The sequence below is a fragment of the Coturnix japonica genome, chromosome 8 (assembly GCF_054131305.1).
Source record: "Coturnix japonica strain WE chromosome 8, WE-NBRP24, whole genome shotgun sequence".
Lineage (NCBI taxonomy): Eukaryota > Metazoa > Chordata > Aves > Galliformes > Phasianidae > Coturnix > Coturnix japonica.
In genome coordinates this window covers 25,802,371-25,818,396 of record NC_140670.1, presented here as the reverse complement: position 1 = coordinate 25,818,396, position 16,026 = coordinate 25,802,371, and the positions used below count along the sequence as shown (strand labels likewise).

General features: G+C 43.0%; 1 protein-coding gene across 34 annotated transcripts in view; it reads right to left on the bottom strand.

Moving 5' to 3' along the window:
• Positions 1-16,026, bottom strand: part of TCF7L2 (transcription factor 7 like 2) — a 171,197-nt gene that overhangs the window by 108,912 nt on the left and 46,259 nt on the right. For 29 of the 34 annotated variants that reach the window (XM_085554734.1, XM_015867305.2, XM_015867294.2 and 26 more), the window contains exon 4: positions 927-1,028. The exons of the other annotated variants lie outside the window; for them this stretch is intronic. In XM_085554734.1, the coding sequence (XP_085410860.1) occupies positions 927-1,028 (102 nt within the window). The remainder of the gene's footprint in view (positions 1-926; positions 1,029-16,026) is intronic. 34 annotated transcript variants of the gene reach the window in all.

The window sequence follows — 16,026 nt, the reverse complement described above, 5'->3', positions numbered from 1 at the left end:
AACAACAATGAAATAAGAAACCCTTGAAAAGCTTTTACTATGATTTAAAATATGTAACAGAACACATACACGTACAGCCTATCAACTATCTCCACTTCAGACTTCATAACAGAAGAGAAAGAACAAGCACTGTCTCTTGGGATTAACCTTGTCATCCATTCATCATAAAAGTTTTTTAAAAAACACAAAATTCAATGATAAAGTAATGCAGAAGAAATATTCTAATCCACTACATGCCATTTTGCCAGAGGTATATTCTCCAGATGAACCCTCAGAGCTAAATGGCTCCTTAACAGTAGATTGTGCTGAAAATGGCCATAAATGAGGACAGGAAATGCATACTGCCCCTCTGACAGAGAACCATATAAAGAGAATCTTTTTGAACCTATGTGTGTATACTGTTTCAGAAAATAAAATGAAATCCCAGTACTTTTCTCATGCAAATTTGTATTGAATATTTCAAATTCAACATTCTTTTGAACAGAAGCAAGAAAATTTAACCAAGGTGTTAATAAAATAAGAGACTGTAGAACAAGGAACCATTTTTGTTCTTTTTTCTGGGGGAATGCTTTCCAAAAGTATCTCTTCGTTCATTCCAGTTCAACATAATCATGTACAAACCAATTGGATCACAATTCATTGCCACTAAATCATTCCACAGAGCGTAATCTTAAAGCATTTTCAACTCTATGCTCTCCTAATAAGCACAGAGCTAAGTATCATAAATGATAATTTAGTGAACAGCCCAGCAACAAAATATATATTCCCTCTTTTTACCGTGGGCTTTTTGGAGTTCCTGTTTCTTTTCAAGTATTTATCTTTCCATTTGTGCAAAAGAAAAGTGATGACAATCAATGCGATTAAGGTCAAATGCCTTTAAGAAAAAAACAGAAAACAAATAAAGAACATCTTCTGTGTTTACTTACAACAATGTGTGCTGGAGATGGAGACCTAGCATCCTTGAGGGCTTGTCTACTCTGAAGGCTCCCTGCCTGAACATCAAGCAGTGGCCATTTCATCTGCAGATACTGGATGGAGGAAACAAAAATGGGAAAAGAAAAATGAGTTCAGAAAAGAAAGGCAAAACAAAAAAACAAAAAGAAAGAAAGAAAAAAATAGCAAATCTTAGGTAACATGGGCAAAAAAAATATAAACTAAAACGTATGCAAGGAACTGAAACAAAAATTACATACGAATTTACATGTTTGTGGAGAAAAAAAAACACATCTAACAATCCCTTCATCACAGTTCAGGAATAAGAAAATACACAGACTGCAGAGACAATATTACATTACTTTTATTAATCGCAGCAAATCTGGAAAAGCCACCCACAAGCAAAATGTCACAACCACAGAGAAGATGGTACAAGGAAGGGGAAGGTAGATTATTAGTCTCAGGAGACAGATGACCCCTATCAGTAGCTAAGAATACAAACTCAGTATTTAAAGGATCATCTGTTGGCCTTCTTTCAGTAAATGCAGCGTGTCAACAACTCTAACTTCACCCTGAAGGCAGAGGTCTGCCCAAAAAGCAATGCTGAGTTCACATCCGTGCTGTCTTTTAGCATCTATCTTTTCTCCTTTCCACTGGCTCTGGAAGTCACCATGGGTTGTTTTCTTCTTGTTCATCATCACCAGGAGACAACTCTTAAGGGACTTGAATAGTGTAACTTATTCAATTACATGGCCAAACTCAATAATCTCTCCAGTTGATGATGTCCAAGACAGAATATAGCCTGGTGCGTTCATACTCAGTTGCTCTGGCCAGACACTCACAGATAGCTGGAACATATTTAAGTCACAGATGCTGGTCTGAATATGAAGTTGATCTACAGTATAAGGGGGTGACAATTCAGAAAAGGAAAGAAAAATAGAAACACAAAACAAAACAAAACAGACCCTCACATCAAATATCAACAAAAACTAAATCTAATTTCTGCCTCATTTTTACTCTCTGTGTGGTGCTGCACTGCGTCAATGGTTAATATGCAACCTCTAAAAGCCCTATATTATGCCAGAAAAATTGCTTACTGCCACATACTTCAGCCCCCTCCCAGAAGTCAGAAAAGCAGCTGTGTGCATCGATCTAACCACTACAGAAGATCCTGTTTAGCACTGGACTCTGATTGACCTAACAGATCTATTCCTAGAAAATATCTAAAGAAATAGTTATGTTTACCCATCACTTTTTTTTTTCCCCCATAAGTAATCTTAAAGTAGAATCACGCACAAGCAGCCCCTGCCACTCCAACTAACAACGGAAGCTGTATTTAAATCTCCTTGAAGGAAGGAAGGAGATCTGGTTCCATGCTTTCAGCACATCACTATCACATTTGCTCATGTATGCAAAACATTTGCTAGCATGCAAGGCCAGTTTGCTGCAAGACCATAGGCTCTGAGGTGACCAAAAGCAGGAGGATGCATTCCCATTTCCCATCGCTTGGCGGGTCTGAGATTTCTGAGCTACTGGAATGCAAATAAACAAAGCCATCTTCTGGATTTGTGCCCCATACGAGTTCCTCAAGTTCCAAGAAGTCTTGTTTTTTATTAGTCTTCACATTTGGGATTTGTGCAGTGTGGACCAGAATGTTTCAGCAGTTCTTGAAAACAAGAAATAAAACCTAAACAAACCAGAACTAGTCTACCATAAGCAACATTTATAACTCATACCCACTTGATTGTAAGCCTCCAGATACTTGATCACTTGTATCAAATCTCTGCTCTTCCATATAGGTAAACATGACGTAAATTAAAAAGTTGAGATTACATTTGTGATTTCAAAGAAATGCTTAAATGAGTAACCCAAGCACACAGAAACAAATCCCGTACCTAAGATGACTGAGAGCTTCTTAACTTCAGGGTGGATTTAATACATTTCAGACTTGTGAAAAGCACTAGTAAACAAGTCACTGATAGATTTTTTGGAGTCTGTCAGTTGTCTTACACATTCAGTGATCCCAACACCACCATGTAAAGAGGCATGCAAATATTTCCAGGAAGGAACAAAAACTCCATAGCAGCTATCACAGAATCACAGAACCACCAAGGTTGGAAAAGACCTACATCATCTTGTCCAACCATCTACACATCACCAATAGTTCTCACTACACCATGTACCTCAACACAATATTATCCAGACCTTCCTTGAACACCTCCAGGGTCAGAGACTCCACCACCTCTCTGGGCAGCCCATTCCACTGCCTGATCACTCTTTCAGAGAAGCAGTATTTCCTAATCTCCAGACTAAATCTCTCCAGGTGCAGCTTGAAGCCATTCCCTCTAGACCTATCACCAGTTACACGAGAGAAGAGGCCAACCCCCAGCTCACAACAACCTCCCTTCAGGTAGTGGGTCACAATGTCTGGTGGCTTTCCCTGTCTCTTCAGCCAGGGAGTGAAGTACAAAACACTGGTAAAAGGCACTGGGATGTCATTTGAGTGACTGCATTTGTTTCTTCTTCTGAGGCAGATGTCCTCAAAGGATGTCTGCCTCCTGACACATGACTGTTTAGGAGAGTGAGAAGTTACTTCTAGCACAGCTAAAGCCCTTACAAGAAACAGCCAGCTTACAGATCATGGCCAGTGAGCCACTGCCCAGCTAAATAAAGCAATCACATGTTTCCATGACAATTTGATGGTCACAAACAGCTCTGGAATGCCACAAACCTGATAACTCATGAAAAAGCTCCGGTCACTGACTATCCTAAAAGACAGGTCAAGAAACATGTGGGCTTCTCTGAGTCTGCCCAAGGGCAGCACTGAAAGAAACATTGACAGGGCAGTAGGAGCTAGCTCACATCAGAGCCTATCTTGCCAGCAACTACTGTAGGGGTTATAAAGACTTCAGGTTCAGCACTAAGTTCCCATATGGAAAAACAGGGCAAGACAGCATGATCATTCCTGTTCTACCTCCATCTTGCATGAGCCAAGAGAGGCACTTTAAAAAAGAAAGCTTCAGGAAGAGCTGCCCATTGCTTTGCTTTTCTGTGCTGTAAACTCTTACAGTTTAGACTCTCAGTAAAGTCTGTTAACCATCCCTGCCAAAGCAAGTACAAAAATCTTCCAGCAATGGCTCAAACGCAGCTAAGGCCAATCCTCTGGGACTCACTGTTTGTGAGCACTCTTAGTGCCCAGCAGGAGCAGCCCCAACCCACAAGGCCCCATTTCGCACCAACACAAAAACTTCCATTTCCATGAATGAGGGTATGAGGATCAGAGAAGCAGCTTGTACAACTCCACCGAGCAGCCAGGCCTTACCGTGGGGACGTGGCCTCTCCACCATGCAGACAGGGCCAGCAGCCTCAAGTGGACAGACCTACAGCTTCAGCAGCAGGATGGTCACAACATGGCCTGGCCTGTTGGCTCTGCAATGCCAGCCCCGTTGATAAAGTACAAAATAATAGCATTGTTTAAGGTGACGAGCCTAACTCAAGGTTCCTCATCCAAGAATTGTCATGCCTGTAACACAATATTGATGTGGTGGCTTATAATTCTTATTTTACATAAAAGCTTCATTGTGTGCCAAATTCAATCTCCACAGGCTACCTGAGCCACAGATTTTTACGAGTCTACATTTCAGCGCTGCGAGTCTACAATACACATAATTTTCAATTATGTTAGGGCAGAACAGGATCACTGCCTATATAACATTACTGGTTGGAGGAAATGAGACTCAGCCCTACTGCTGAGCGAGCTAACCGAATCCAGATGGTGGGCAGAGCACGGGCCCGGCCAAGCTGCACCGCGGCTGCCCTCCACAACTCTCTCTTTCACGAGGAGGCGGATGCCAGCCCCGGCCCCTCCGTGCTGCATGGGATGGGGGGAGCCATGTCACAGTTCCCACGTGCAGCACAGGGAAGGGGAGGGAGGCATGATGGCTTTTGCAGGTTTACTACTGCTTCACTGCACTACAATATTCTTACTAAAGAGAAGGAAAAAAAAAAAAATCAGGCACTATTACAGTAGAGAGGTAAATCCTTTCCTTCCTCAAGCAACTAAATAGCAGGAAATCCTATTCTCTCAGCCCTAAATGTAGATTTGAGCCAGACAGTTCCTCTGATTTGCAAGGAGTCCACAAAAATTCAAGGCTGACTTTCCCAGCCTCTGACACTGGGCTTGCATTCCTGCACCAAGGGGGAAGGGGAGGAGGGGGAAGTTCCCACTGCCCTGCTCTCCTGTAAGTGCCGGACACGCGCTTGCTCCTCTCCCATCCTGGGCTCAGTCTGGAAGTCATGAACTGCCTGCACAAACATCGGGCTTTTCAACAAGTTAACTCTAACAAATCTGTGCAAATTATTTCAGAGGAAAACAGTTGGAATAGGCTCCGTTGGCATGCTTTTCACATTTTTTAAAGTAATGTCATCTTGGCGTATTTTATTCCTGCTTAACAATGTGATCTGATGGGGACCATTAGCATGTGTGCATTTAAAAAGAAAAAAAAAGATTTTATGGCAAGTCTCAGAGAGCTTAAGCAAAATAATTGTTAAGCTCCAGGCCTCTGCACAAAAATTAAAACACGTATGGGGTGAGCGTACTTGAGAGAAACCAAAGCTTTTAAAAGGGCTGTTAAATTGTCAGCACAAGGGAAAAGGCAAATGATTTGAACAGCCCAGAATTTTTTTGTAGAAGGGGAAAAAAACCACCCCAATCCTTCCCTTCTATGAGCAGCACATCCTCACCTCCCATCTGCAACCAGAAGGTCCTGCAAAGCAGAAACGCACCAGAAGCAGCGCTGTGCAGGTGACCCATCCTCCTTCCCCCACACCATCCCCAAAGAAAAAGAAAAATCCATTCAAAGAAGTGGGGAAACAAACATGTTTTCCAAGACAAAGTTGGTCAAAAGCAGTCAAAATCCACTTATCGGACTGAAGGAGTCCACCGGAAACTCATAACTCAAGGCCGGCATCCCCCAGCTCTGGGGCTCACAGCAGTGCAGCCCCAGTGAGAGGGATGGCACAGAGCTTGCAGGTGTTTCCTGCAGCAGTGTCCGACCTGGAGCTGCTCCCTTGTCACACTATTGTTTTCATCGCTGGACTGCCCTACAAGTGATGGCTCAGAGCAGATAAATACATAAAAACAATTAAAAACAAAAACAAAACAGTTTTTAAACAAGAGGGAAAGCTGTACAACACTTTACAGCTCAGGTTTCCTGCAGCTGGTGCTTATTAGCTCCCAGGAACTGAAAGCAAGCAGGAGCAGGGCTGCTGGACGTGGGAACCACACAGTGCTACAGGCCATCTCCTAAGCATCACCGCATACCTCTACCTCCAGTCTGAGCCCTTCGTGAATCTCAGCACACCACACCAGGTCATATACCTGACCCTAATCCTGCTGTTAGTCAATTCTTCATCAGAGCTGCAGGACTGCTTGGAAGTACCTGCCAAGACATCAGCTTTGAAGCTCAGGAGTTTATCCAATACTTAGCAATTCTTGCAGGGGGCAGCTAGGCAAATATTTGCTAAAGATCCACTGGCAATCCTGGAGACTAAAATACTGAGGAGAAGGTTGAAGCTTATGGGGAAGGCAATGGCAGCAAAGACAGCTTAATGAAAGCATTATTGCTCTCTGCAGATAAGAGAAGTAGTTGCAATAGGATGCTCATCTTGGTGCCTACAACAGAAGGTCTGGAGTTTACTGCATCCCCACTACAGTCAGAAGAGAAAGTCTACAAGGACTTAAATGGGATTCAAAAGAAGACGTCTCAGCTTCTTTATCCTTTAGTCCACCTCCATCCCTCATTCCTGTATTTACTTATCGCCTTGCTTGTGCAACACAAGAATAAAACAAACCACCAGAATAAACACGCTACTAGGATTTGGGCTGCATCAAACAAGGGGTGTCCAGCAGGGAGAGGGAGGTGATCGTTCTCCTCTACTCTACCCTGTGAGGCCCCATCAGGAGTACTGTGTCCAGGCCTGGGGCCCCCAGCACAAGAAGGGTGTGGAGCTGTTGGAGTGGGTTCAGAGCTGGGCTACAAAGATGATCAAAGGGCTGGAGAGCCTCTCCCATGAAGAAAGGTCGAGTGATTTGGGTTTGTTTGGCCTGTAGAAGAGAAGGCTCTGGGGAAACCTCACTGCAGCCTTGCAGTACTTGAGGGGAGCTTATATGCAGCAGGGGGGAATGACGTTTTACGCAGTCTAATAGCAATAGAATAAGGGAGAATGGCTTTTAATTTAAAGAAAAGAGATTTAGATTAGACTTTAGAAAGAAATTGTTTACTCACAAGGTGTCAAGGCACTGGAACAGGCTAATCAGAGAAGCTGTGGATGCCCTACCCCTGGATATGTGCAAGGCCAGGTTGGATGGGGCTCTGGACCCTGATCTGGTGGTTGGCAACCCAGTCCATGGAAGGGGTTAGAACTGGATGATCTGTATGGTCTCTTCCTACCTAACCCATCCTATGATTCTATGAAAATGATTAACTGAAGGAGACTGCCACAGAAACTTTACAAGGGTGTCCTACTTCTTGCAGATCTGCAACGTCTGGGATTTTTTCATAAGAAAAATAATAGACGCCACCCACAATGTTCAACCTCTACAGAATATGTAATGTACTGTGATGAGGCACAAGGGAGCTGCTTAAAATAAGAGTAACAACAGTAACAAAGCTTATTTCAATGAGTCCAATCCTTCCCACACCAAAGGTTCCTCTACTTCAACAAATGAAAGCGTGTGATTGCCAAACATGGAAATCCTTACCACATATCTCCACTTTTACCACAAAAACTCCATTTTTGTTTCTTTTCTTTTCGCTTTAACTAAAATCTACTTTCAGTGACCTTGTCTCCTTCCTTTCTAGTCATGAACAAGGAGTCCTTGAAAAGGGGGGCTTGAGTTTCCTATTTTAATATTTTTGTCTGTGCCCTTGTTGCATTGCTGAAGTGATGCATAGGGCATACAGAAGCAGAGTCCACTATAGTCTGAAAGCTTCAGAAACGTATAGCAATTAACAAACCTCATAATAATATGATAATTTCAAAGGAGAGATAGTGGAGAGCAGAAATACAGGGGGCTGACAGACACACACAAAAGCCACAGAGAAGACTGAGGTGATGAGCAAAAAGCATACCCACCCTGGGTAGAACAGGCACAAAGGAGGAGATGGGCACCCACATGAATGATGAACACAATGAAGGGGCAGAGGAGACTGCTCCAGAAGAGCACTAAATAGAGCAATTAGAAGGACCTCTGAAGAATCCTTAAAATTAACACTTAAGAAATTTCAAGCACATTCAGATAATTATTTGCTCATGATGAAATGGGAAAAAGGGATTATTGCCTTTGATTTCACTGAAATAGCAAAGAAAATCTGGTTTGTGACTCCAGTGAATGCAAGGCTGGTAGACTCCAGTGGAGCTTTAGGATTTTGACATTGGGCATGAAGAAGCTAAGCATAAGCCACTGCAGGAATTAATTCTTTCCCCCCCCACACACACTTACAAGAGGAAGAATGTTCATGTGACACAAAAGGACAGCACTACTTTCTGCAGTTCACATGGTATCTCAGCAAAACAACCAAGGGCAATGTTTCTTGATCACGGGTGGAGCTTGGGAAAGCACCATTACTTTTTCTCCACATTTAATTTGAAAACCTCTGCAGCCCTGACTGCACAAATCAGCAGGATGGTTGAGTACTTTTCAGATGCCTACCAAACACTTGCTTCAAAAGACAGCCACAAATAAATGCATAATTTCAGTCAAGGAGCAGGAACACATTTTTTACCTATTTACTTTTAACCCAGAAAATGAACAAACAAGCAATCCCCACAACTTCACTGCTTCTGTGCTTTTTTTTTTCCCCAGATTTTCTCTGTGACTTGCTTCGTTCCACTCGAGCACTGAATTTCCATTACAGAATGAAAAGGAAAGTCATGAGATCTCTAAGTCTTTCTGTAGATACATCTTGTTTAGAATCAGTAAAGCTAAATCAGAGTCTAAGACTCTCTGAACAATTTGATGCGCAGACCCACGTTTAATTTTTCCTCCTGGCAATCTCCCAGTAACCAAGAGAACAATTGGTAACCAATGTTTGCATGAAGTCCAAGAATTTATTTTATGGTCTATAAAATATAATTCCTTTCCTCCCCATTAAATAAAGACAGTAAAAATATCTGACAGCATGTTAAAGAAAGATCATGGCACTGGACTACCTCCATTGTAACTGAAAGGCTGCTCCAGGGGAGCCTTGTCTCCCTTAAAACTTTCCAGCTCTGTTAAGATTATAACTCCATCAGTAAAGGAGGGGCTACCAGTTTAAAGCTTTGCATCCATCTATGTTTCTACTGTAGAGAGAGAAATGAAAAGGGAAAAGCATCAACACCAAATAGCTTGGCGGTCAAGCAGCTTGGTTCTGCTGTAATATTGCAGAACAAATCTGCCCTGTCCTGTTTCCCTCTCTTATTCCACTGAGCATATCTATAGCACAGGATAGGTGGTGTATGGAATGAAAATAGCCCTCCAAAACAGGCCTCCACCTTCCCACCTTCCCATCACTCACAGGCAGGAACAGGAGATACACATTTCCTAATTAAGCTTCTCTACTGTCACCAGTCACCACAGTCATTTCTGTAAGATCAGGATGCAAAATGGTATCTGTGAGCATGAAATAAAAAAGGACAGATAGATAGATGGCTATCTTTAAACACTTTCCTCTTGGTTCAGTGCTACCTACTGTCCTTATTCCTTACCAGCATTAGAAACTGACAGTTATCCAGTCTGTTCTCCCAAGTGTCCCTTTTTGTCCCAAGTCTACTGTGGTTTCTTATGGCACAAAGAGATGAATGAGGATGAGAAAGAAGATAGAGATTGGTGGAAGTTGCCATCAGTATACCAGCACCATGCTCTGCTGCCACAAAGCTCAGTACAAACAGAATGTCATGTCCTTTCTATAAGCAAACATTTAAGCACAGAAGCCTCAGAAGCAGTGGTTTCATTTGCAGAGTGCTCAGCACTGGTGGCTATCAGAAGTCAGCAGATATGGACAAGGGCTAGGCTGGAGAAGGCACCCTGTGCACCCTATGAACCATGGCTCCTGCAAGGGGGGAACATCTCAAGATACCAGCAAAGGACTGTCTGTGTTGGGTTTTGTTCACTCTTTGATCTAAGTTCTTATCTCAGGTTCTGCCCAGTACCTGCAAACACCACAGGGCACTACACCAAGAAATGGGATGCTCTGGAAAGGTGGCACACAATGCTTGCCAGCTCCCATGGGATGCAGGAATAAAAGTACTACAGAACCAAGCTCGTTGCTTGTTACAGTAACATCACCCAATGGGGTTTTCACTGAAAGAGAAATATTTTCTCCCTCTGTTGGGTAAGTGAAACTCATGACTTGAATCACTACCACAAAAATTCCTGTTGATGAAGCAATTCTGGGTGAACCGCCAGGAGCCACTCTCTAGTAAACCCAGCAAATTTCATACTAAATTTCCTGTCGCATCTCTTGTGGTTTCTATATGCTACTGGGTCTTCAATGCAACAAGGGGTTACTGCAGAATACATGGCTCCAAGGGTTTCAGACTGTCACAAAAACCAAGAACTTGCAAAATTCTCTTTCCCCAAGGTTGGTAACTTTTGTCTATTTTTTTTCTCTCTCCTTTTTTTTTTTTTTTTTTTTTTTTTTTCTCCTTTGAATTAAATAGCAACCCCAACAAGTTAACACAAAAATGTAACCCATAGTCAACCTCAGGAAAAAGTCCCGAAGATAACAACTGAAACCAGCAACATTCTGACCTCTTCAGAGAAGCTGGGAAGGTTGCTGTTGGGTTTGTTTTGTTTTTCAGAAGGCCCTGACTGGAAAACTTTCCTCTGCATCATATCCTGGTGCACATTCCTTGCCACAATCCTTTAGCTAAGATGTGTGGGGATGTCTTTGAAAGATGTAAAAAAAATAAAAATAAAATAAATAAACAAGTCGAGAGTCCCCTGAGCTAATTGTGCTGGCTGAGAAACAAAAGCAGTGGGCTGGGGTGGGATTTGTGTCAGGCTGACCTCCTGCAAGTCCAGCTACTCCTCCGAAGGCAGCCGCCTTGTGCCTCCGCCAGCATCCTCCTGCCACTCAAGTATCGGTTTGCTGTAACAAATTACTCCTAACACGGGATTATGGCTCTCTCCAGATCCCTCCTGGAGAGCTGGGAAATACACATTCCCTCCCAGCACCCAGCACCACTTGTTTCCCACATCAGTAACACTTCCCTGCTTGCTCCTTCAAGGGCAGTTGTTCTCAGGGCCAGCAAGAGCTGCTCGTGCTGTCCTCCTTTAAGCACAAGCTGCATGTCTTCCTATGCCTTCGCCTTCCCTTATTCACCTCAAATTCCTTTACCATAAAAGGCTGGAAGGTGTTAAAAATCCCCTTAGCCTTAGGAGAAACACTGTCACCCTACAGCGTGACCCTTGCTTTACATGGGACACACCACCACAGCAGTCACCCTCTTCACCTCCCTACAGTTCACCTGCCCACGGAAAAGACACCTGGCTTGGCTAGAGGCAAAGCTGGCTCCTGTTTAGGTAGGAAGAGTATATTTAGGCAGAAGACTAAATGAATCATTTGAGATCAAAGCAAAAACAAACAACTGAAGTATTCAGTAAAGCTGTGCTGTCACCTCTCCTTCCTGGGCAGCCACCCAGTGTATTTATTTTCTGGTTTCCTCCAGCACTACCAAAACAATGCAATATGCATTTATGGTATTTAAATGAAGTATTTTTAAAATATTCTTAGTTGACTCATCAGCCACAGAAACTCTTCCTCAAAACAAGCAAAATGTTTTGCTTTTTCTTTCTTACTGGAGATATAAAAGATTTTAAAGATATATGGTGCAGAATGGAGATTTCTATTTTATTTTTTTTTTCCAATTTAAAAAGACTCTCAATGGAAATAAGTACAGTTCCTGCACAACTCAAGTAGCTGTGTGGCATACTTTCAGAAAGGAATTTTGAATTTTCAAGGAGCCGTATGTTATGCATTCAACATAAGCAACTTTAGTTGAATTGGCATATTTTGGGGACAAAGATATGAAGTGCACTACTGTGAGTTCCAGAGATACGTTCTGTTTATTTAAAAGGAAAAACAAGTCAAAACAGTCATAGTGGTATATCCATCCCCTGAGCTAAAGGAACTAGAACCAAAGTCAAGCTGCACAATGCACTGACACAAAATAAACATTTCAGTTTTAATGAATTGGGGGGGAAAAGAGGTGGGAAAATCTACTCTGCTAAATAGCAAATCAAATCATGCACTATCCTGCTTATCTAGATTAGAAAAAAACACAACACATTTTCTTCTGCATAAGTAAAAGCACAACCTATGTAAGCCTACATCACCCCCTCAAATGGAAAAAGAGAAACCTAATAAAAATAATTACACGTTGTGGAAGCACTGAGCGTGAGCAGATCTGCACAAGGGAGAAGGGCATCAGCCGCTGTGCAGCAGCTCCCTGCCCAGAGGGACTTTGCCCCCATCCCAGATCCCAGTCTATGGATGGGCTTTGCTGGAGAGATGAGGGCAGCGTGGCTGCAGCAATCCTGCACCATCACCTCAGCCAAGGCAGCACAAACAGGCAGACCAACAGCCTCACACCACACACATTTATCATTCTGCTGTGCCACAGACCCAAAGTTAAAGCAAAGGAGTCAGAGTAGCCCCAAGTGTGTAAATCTGGAAGCAGCCTAAAAATGTTGCTCTTTTTGCTAAATATAGCACAGGCATTACAGACTGGCTGGCCCTTGAGGCAGCTTTTGTATTTATTTATTTAAAGGACTGTGGTTTGGGAACATTGAGTGTTTCTTAAGTCTGTTCATGTATATTATGTTCTCTCTCTCAAGATATGAAAAAAAAGAAAAAAAAAAATTAAAGGAACTCAGCAGGTACTGGAAAAACAGTTTCCAGTTAAAAGAGCCAGAAAGCACAAAAGAAAAATATTTGACTTCATAATGGGAATGGAATCTCCTCTTAGGATGGTCAGTCAGGTGTGTTCAGAGTTGAACACAGAATAGTTTCACCATCAGTGCCCCAGTCAGCACACATCCTGCTGTAGCTCCTCCAGCACTTGCAGCTCACAGGGTGGGGGGGGGGGGGAGGAAGGGTGTGGGCTCAGAGGAGCCCAGGGCAGCACAGTGCCCCTTCCTCCAGCAAAAAAAAAAAACAAAACAAAAGGACCAAAGGGAAATGCACAGCAGGTTGCCTCCTGAAGCCAGCACAAGGCAGTGTTTGCTGGCACTGCAAGAAACTGCACACCAACCTCACACTGCAGGAGGGGAAAAGCTTGGGGTGCAGTGAACCCATGCAGGAGAAGCAGACAGGGATGCACAGGAAGGACCTCAGCAAGGTAACACCCAGCCCCAGCCTTGGCCTACCCAGGAGCAATCTGGCAGGAGCACGCTCACCCTGAGGATGCTTTCCAAAAGGAGCCAGCCACGTTGCTGGCAGCACTGGTCCTGCCCAGGTCTAGCTGCGTGGCCTAGACTCACAAGCATCAAATGAATATTTTAGGAATATGTTCATTTTCAGTCTTAGCAGTAGTTGATAAAAATTGGAGCTAGTTGAGGTTTGTTACAGCTGTCTTAAGAAAAAACCTTGGGTGCTTTTTTTTAAGCAGCACAGGGGGGTAGAAGGGGCTGCAATCGACAGCTCCACTAGCCAGAGGCACTTTGCGAGGAGGAAAGTAGAACTCAAGATGTGGGCAGGCCTCAGGTTTCAGAGCCTCAGGGCACATCCAAGAGACACCAGCGTATTTACTGAACAGCCAGCAAAGCAAAGGCACCAATCTTACAACATTTTATAATTTTATTGCAGACACTTATATTCCATGAGTTCTAAAGCTTCAGAAGATTGGGGGAGGTGGGGGGAAGGGAGGGACCGTAACGACCCATGCTGGTCATTTGGTGGGGGTTTTGAGAGGTGTTTTTTTGGTTTGGAAAATGAGGTGGGATGACTGTATGCAAGGGTAATTATATACGAAGCCATAAGGATCAATGAGCCCCCTTTCATAGCAACAGCTTATTTATTTATTTTAAAATCACAACACAGCAATTCTGTTCCATTTCCAAGTCAAATTTGTCCTAGGTGAATTACAGACAGGGGGATAAAAAAAATAAAAATCAGGTTCCTATACAGATTTTTGAGCTTATTAATAGACGGAAGAGTGTCTGCCCAGGACAATACATTGCAGGCAGTGCTTTTGCATGCTGAATAGCTAACCCACTAACCTCAGGAGGGACTTTTCATCTCAACAGACCTGCACACAAAAGGTCATTACAGTGCACCCTGCTTCCACTAAGGAGCTTACCTCTCACATGTAATATCAGGCTTATTAAGCAACATGCAATGATACAATAGCTGCTAATCTACTGAAAATTATTATTCTCTTCCTCCTGTCGCCCCATAAGCAACATGGGATTTGCAACATATTGTGATCAGGATGTTACCTGAAGGGCAAAGTGAACCCAGAGTGCCCTGCCCTCCCCACAGCCGGCCCCTCCAGGGGAGGGTTTGCCGGTGGCAGCAATCAGTCAGCGCAGAAAGGCTCCTGGTTTAATCACAATAACGAGATGCTTTCTCGTTAAAAAAAAAGCATTATTTATCAAATGAGAAGGAACAGGAGGGAAGAGAAACAGCTGAAAAACCTCAATGTGCTCATCCAGCACTTCACCCATCAGTCCAGGATAAGAACGGCAACTCCCGCATGACCCAACGCGGGCTTGTCACTGTGGCACTGGATGTTTTGCCATCACTTCTGAATGATAATTGGCTCAAAAATTAACACGCCTCACGGTCTGTGCAGAAAGAGCCCTGTGGTGTCCCCCAGCGGGGTCATCACATGCCGAGCACTGCACATTTCCTCGAGAGGGCACAAATGTCCTGAACTCCCCCACACACCACAGCTTTTTGTTTTTGCTTTGCTCCGCGGTGCAAAGAAACCCAGTCAGGATTCTTCCAAGAAGCCAGAAAGCCTTGGGTGCCTTTACTGCTTTGTGAATCCTGTCCATTGCACTGCTGAGTGATTTAAGACCCATGGTGAAGCTCTGCTCAAGAGGTCAAAAAACATCAAAAATGCAGTGCCTGAGACTTCCTTCTTCTCTATGTAAATTTTCAGAAGTCAGAGTCCTATCAGACAAAATGCTTTCACTCTCCAAGCAGTTTTAAATCTCCTCTCTCTCGTAGTTTATTAAGGCCATTAACTTTTCTCCTAATCTGAGTCTCTTGCTCCTTTGTTCTAGGATTAAGAAGAAAATGCCTCTGTCTGGGGAATAATGGTATCCTTGGCGCATCTCTCACACAAATGTGTCTGAAAACAACCTGAGTCCTACGGTTTTATTTTGCTATGGATTTTAACACTCGCATCAGTCACTCCACGTAGGCATGCACCAAAACACACTGCAGACAAACCTATATCCTATCATACGTAATAATGCTTTAGCCTTGTAAATGCAACAAATCAGACCTATTCAGTCACAAGTGCCAAGCACCCACCAGAGTCTGCTGGAGCCCACTCAAAAACTCCAGTTCTGACACCACTACCAACACTGCCAAATTACCAAGCACTTCAGAGTACCCCATGCCACCAACCCAGCACCCCAAGCCCAGCAGAAAACAGCCAGGCTATGCACCATTGTGCAACATCATATGAAATCCCCTACCTTATTGGCAGTGAATTAAAATAAGTAAATCAAAGCACCACACGCACTTTATATATATATATATATATATATATATATATATATATATATATATAGAACAGAGGCCACCAAAATAGCAGAAGATGGTGATGGAAAAAACAAAGACTCAGCCATCCACCCACCCACTCAGATCAGGAGATTTCAAAGAGAAGCATGAAGGTAATTAAATCTATATATGTCATATACATATACATATATAAAATATATATTTATTACCTATATAATCTAGCATACATGCATAATATATGTATTATTTCTACATGTTATCTAGCATGGGGAAATCCATATTATCCACTGTGTGCTTAGACAGGGAGTGATAAGTGATTATTATTATTAGCAACACAAGGGGAAAGGCA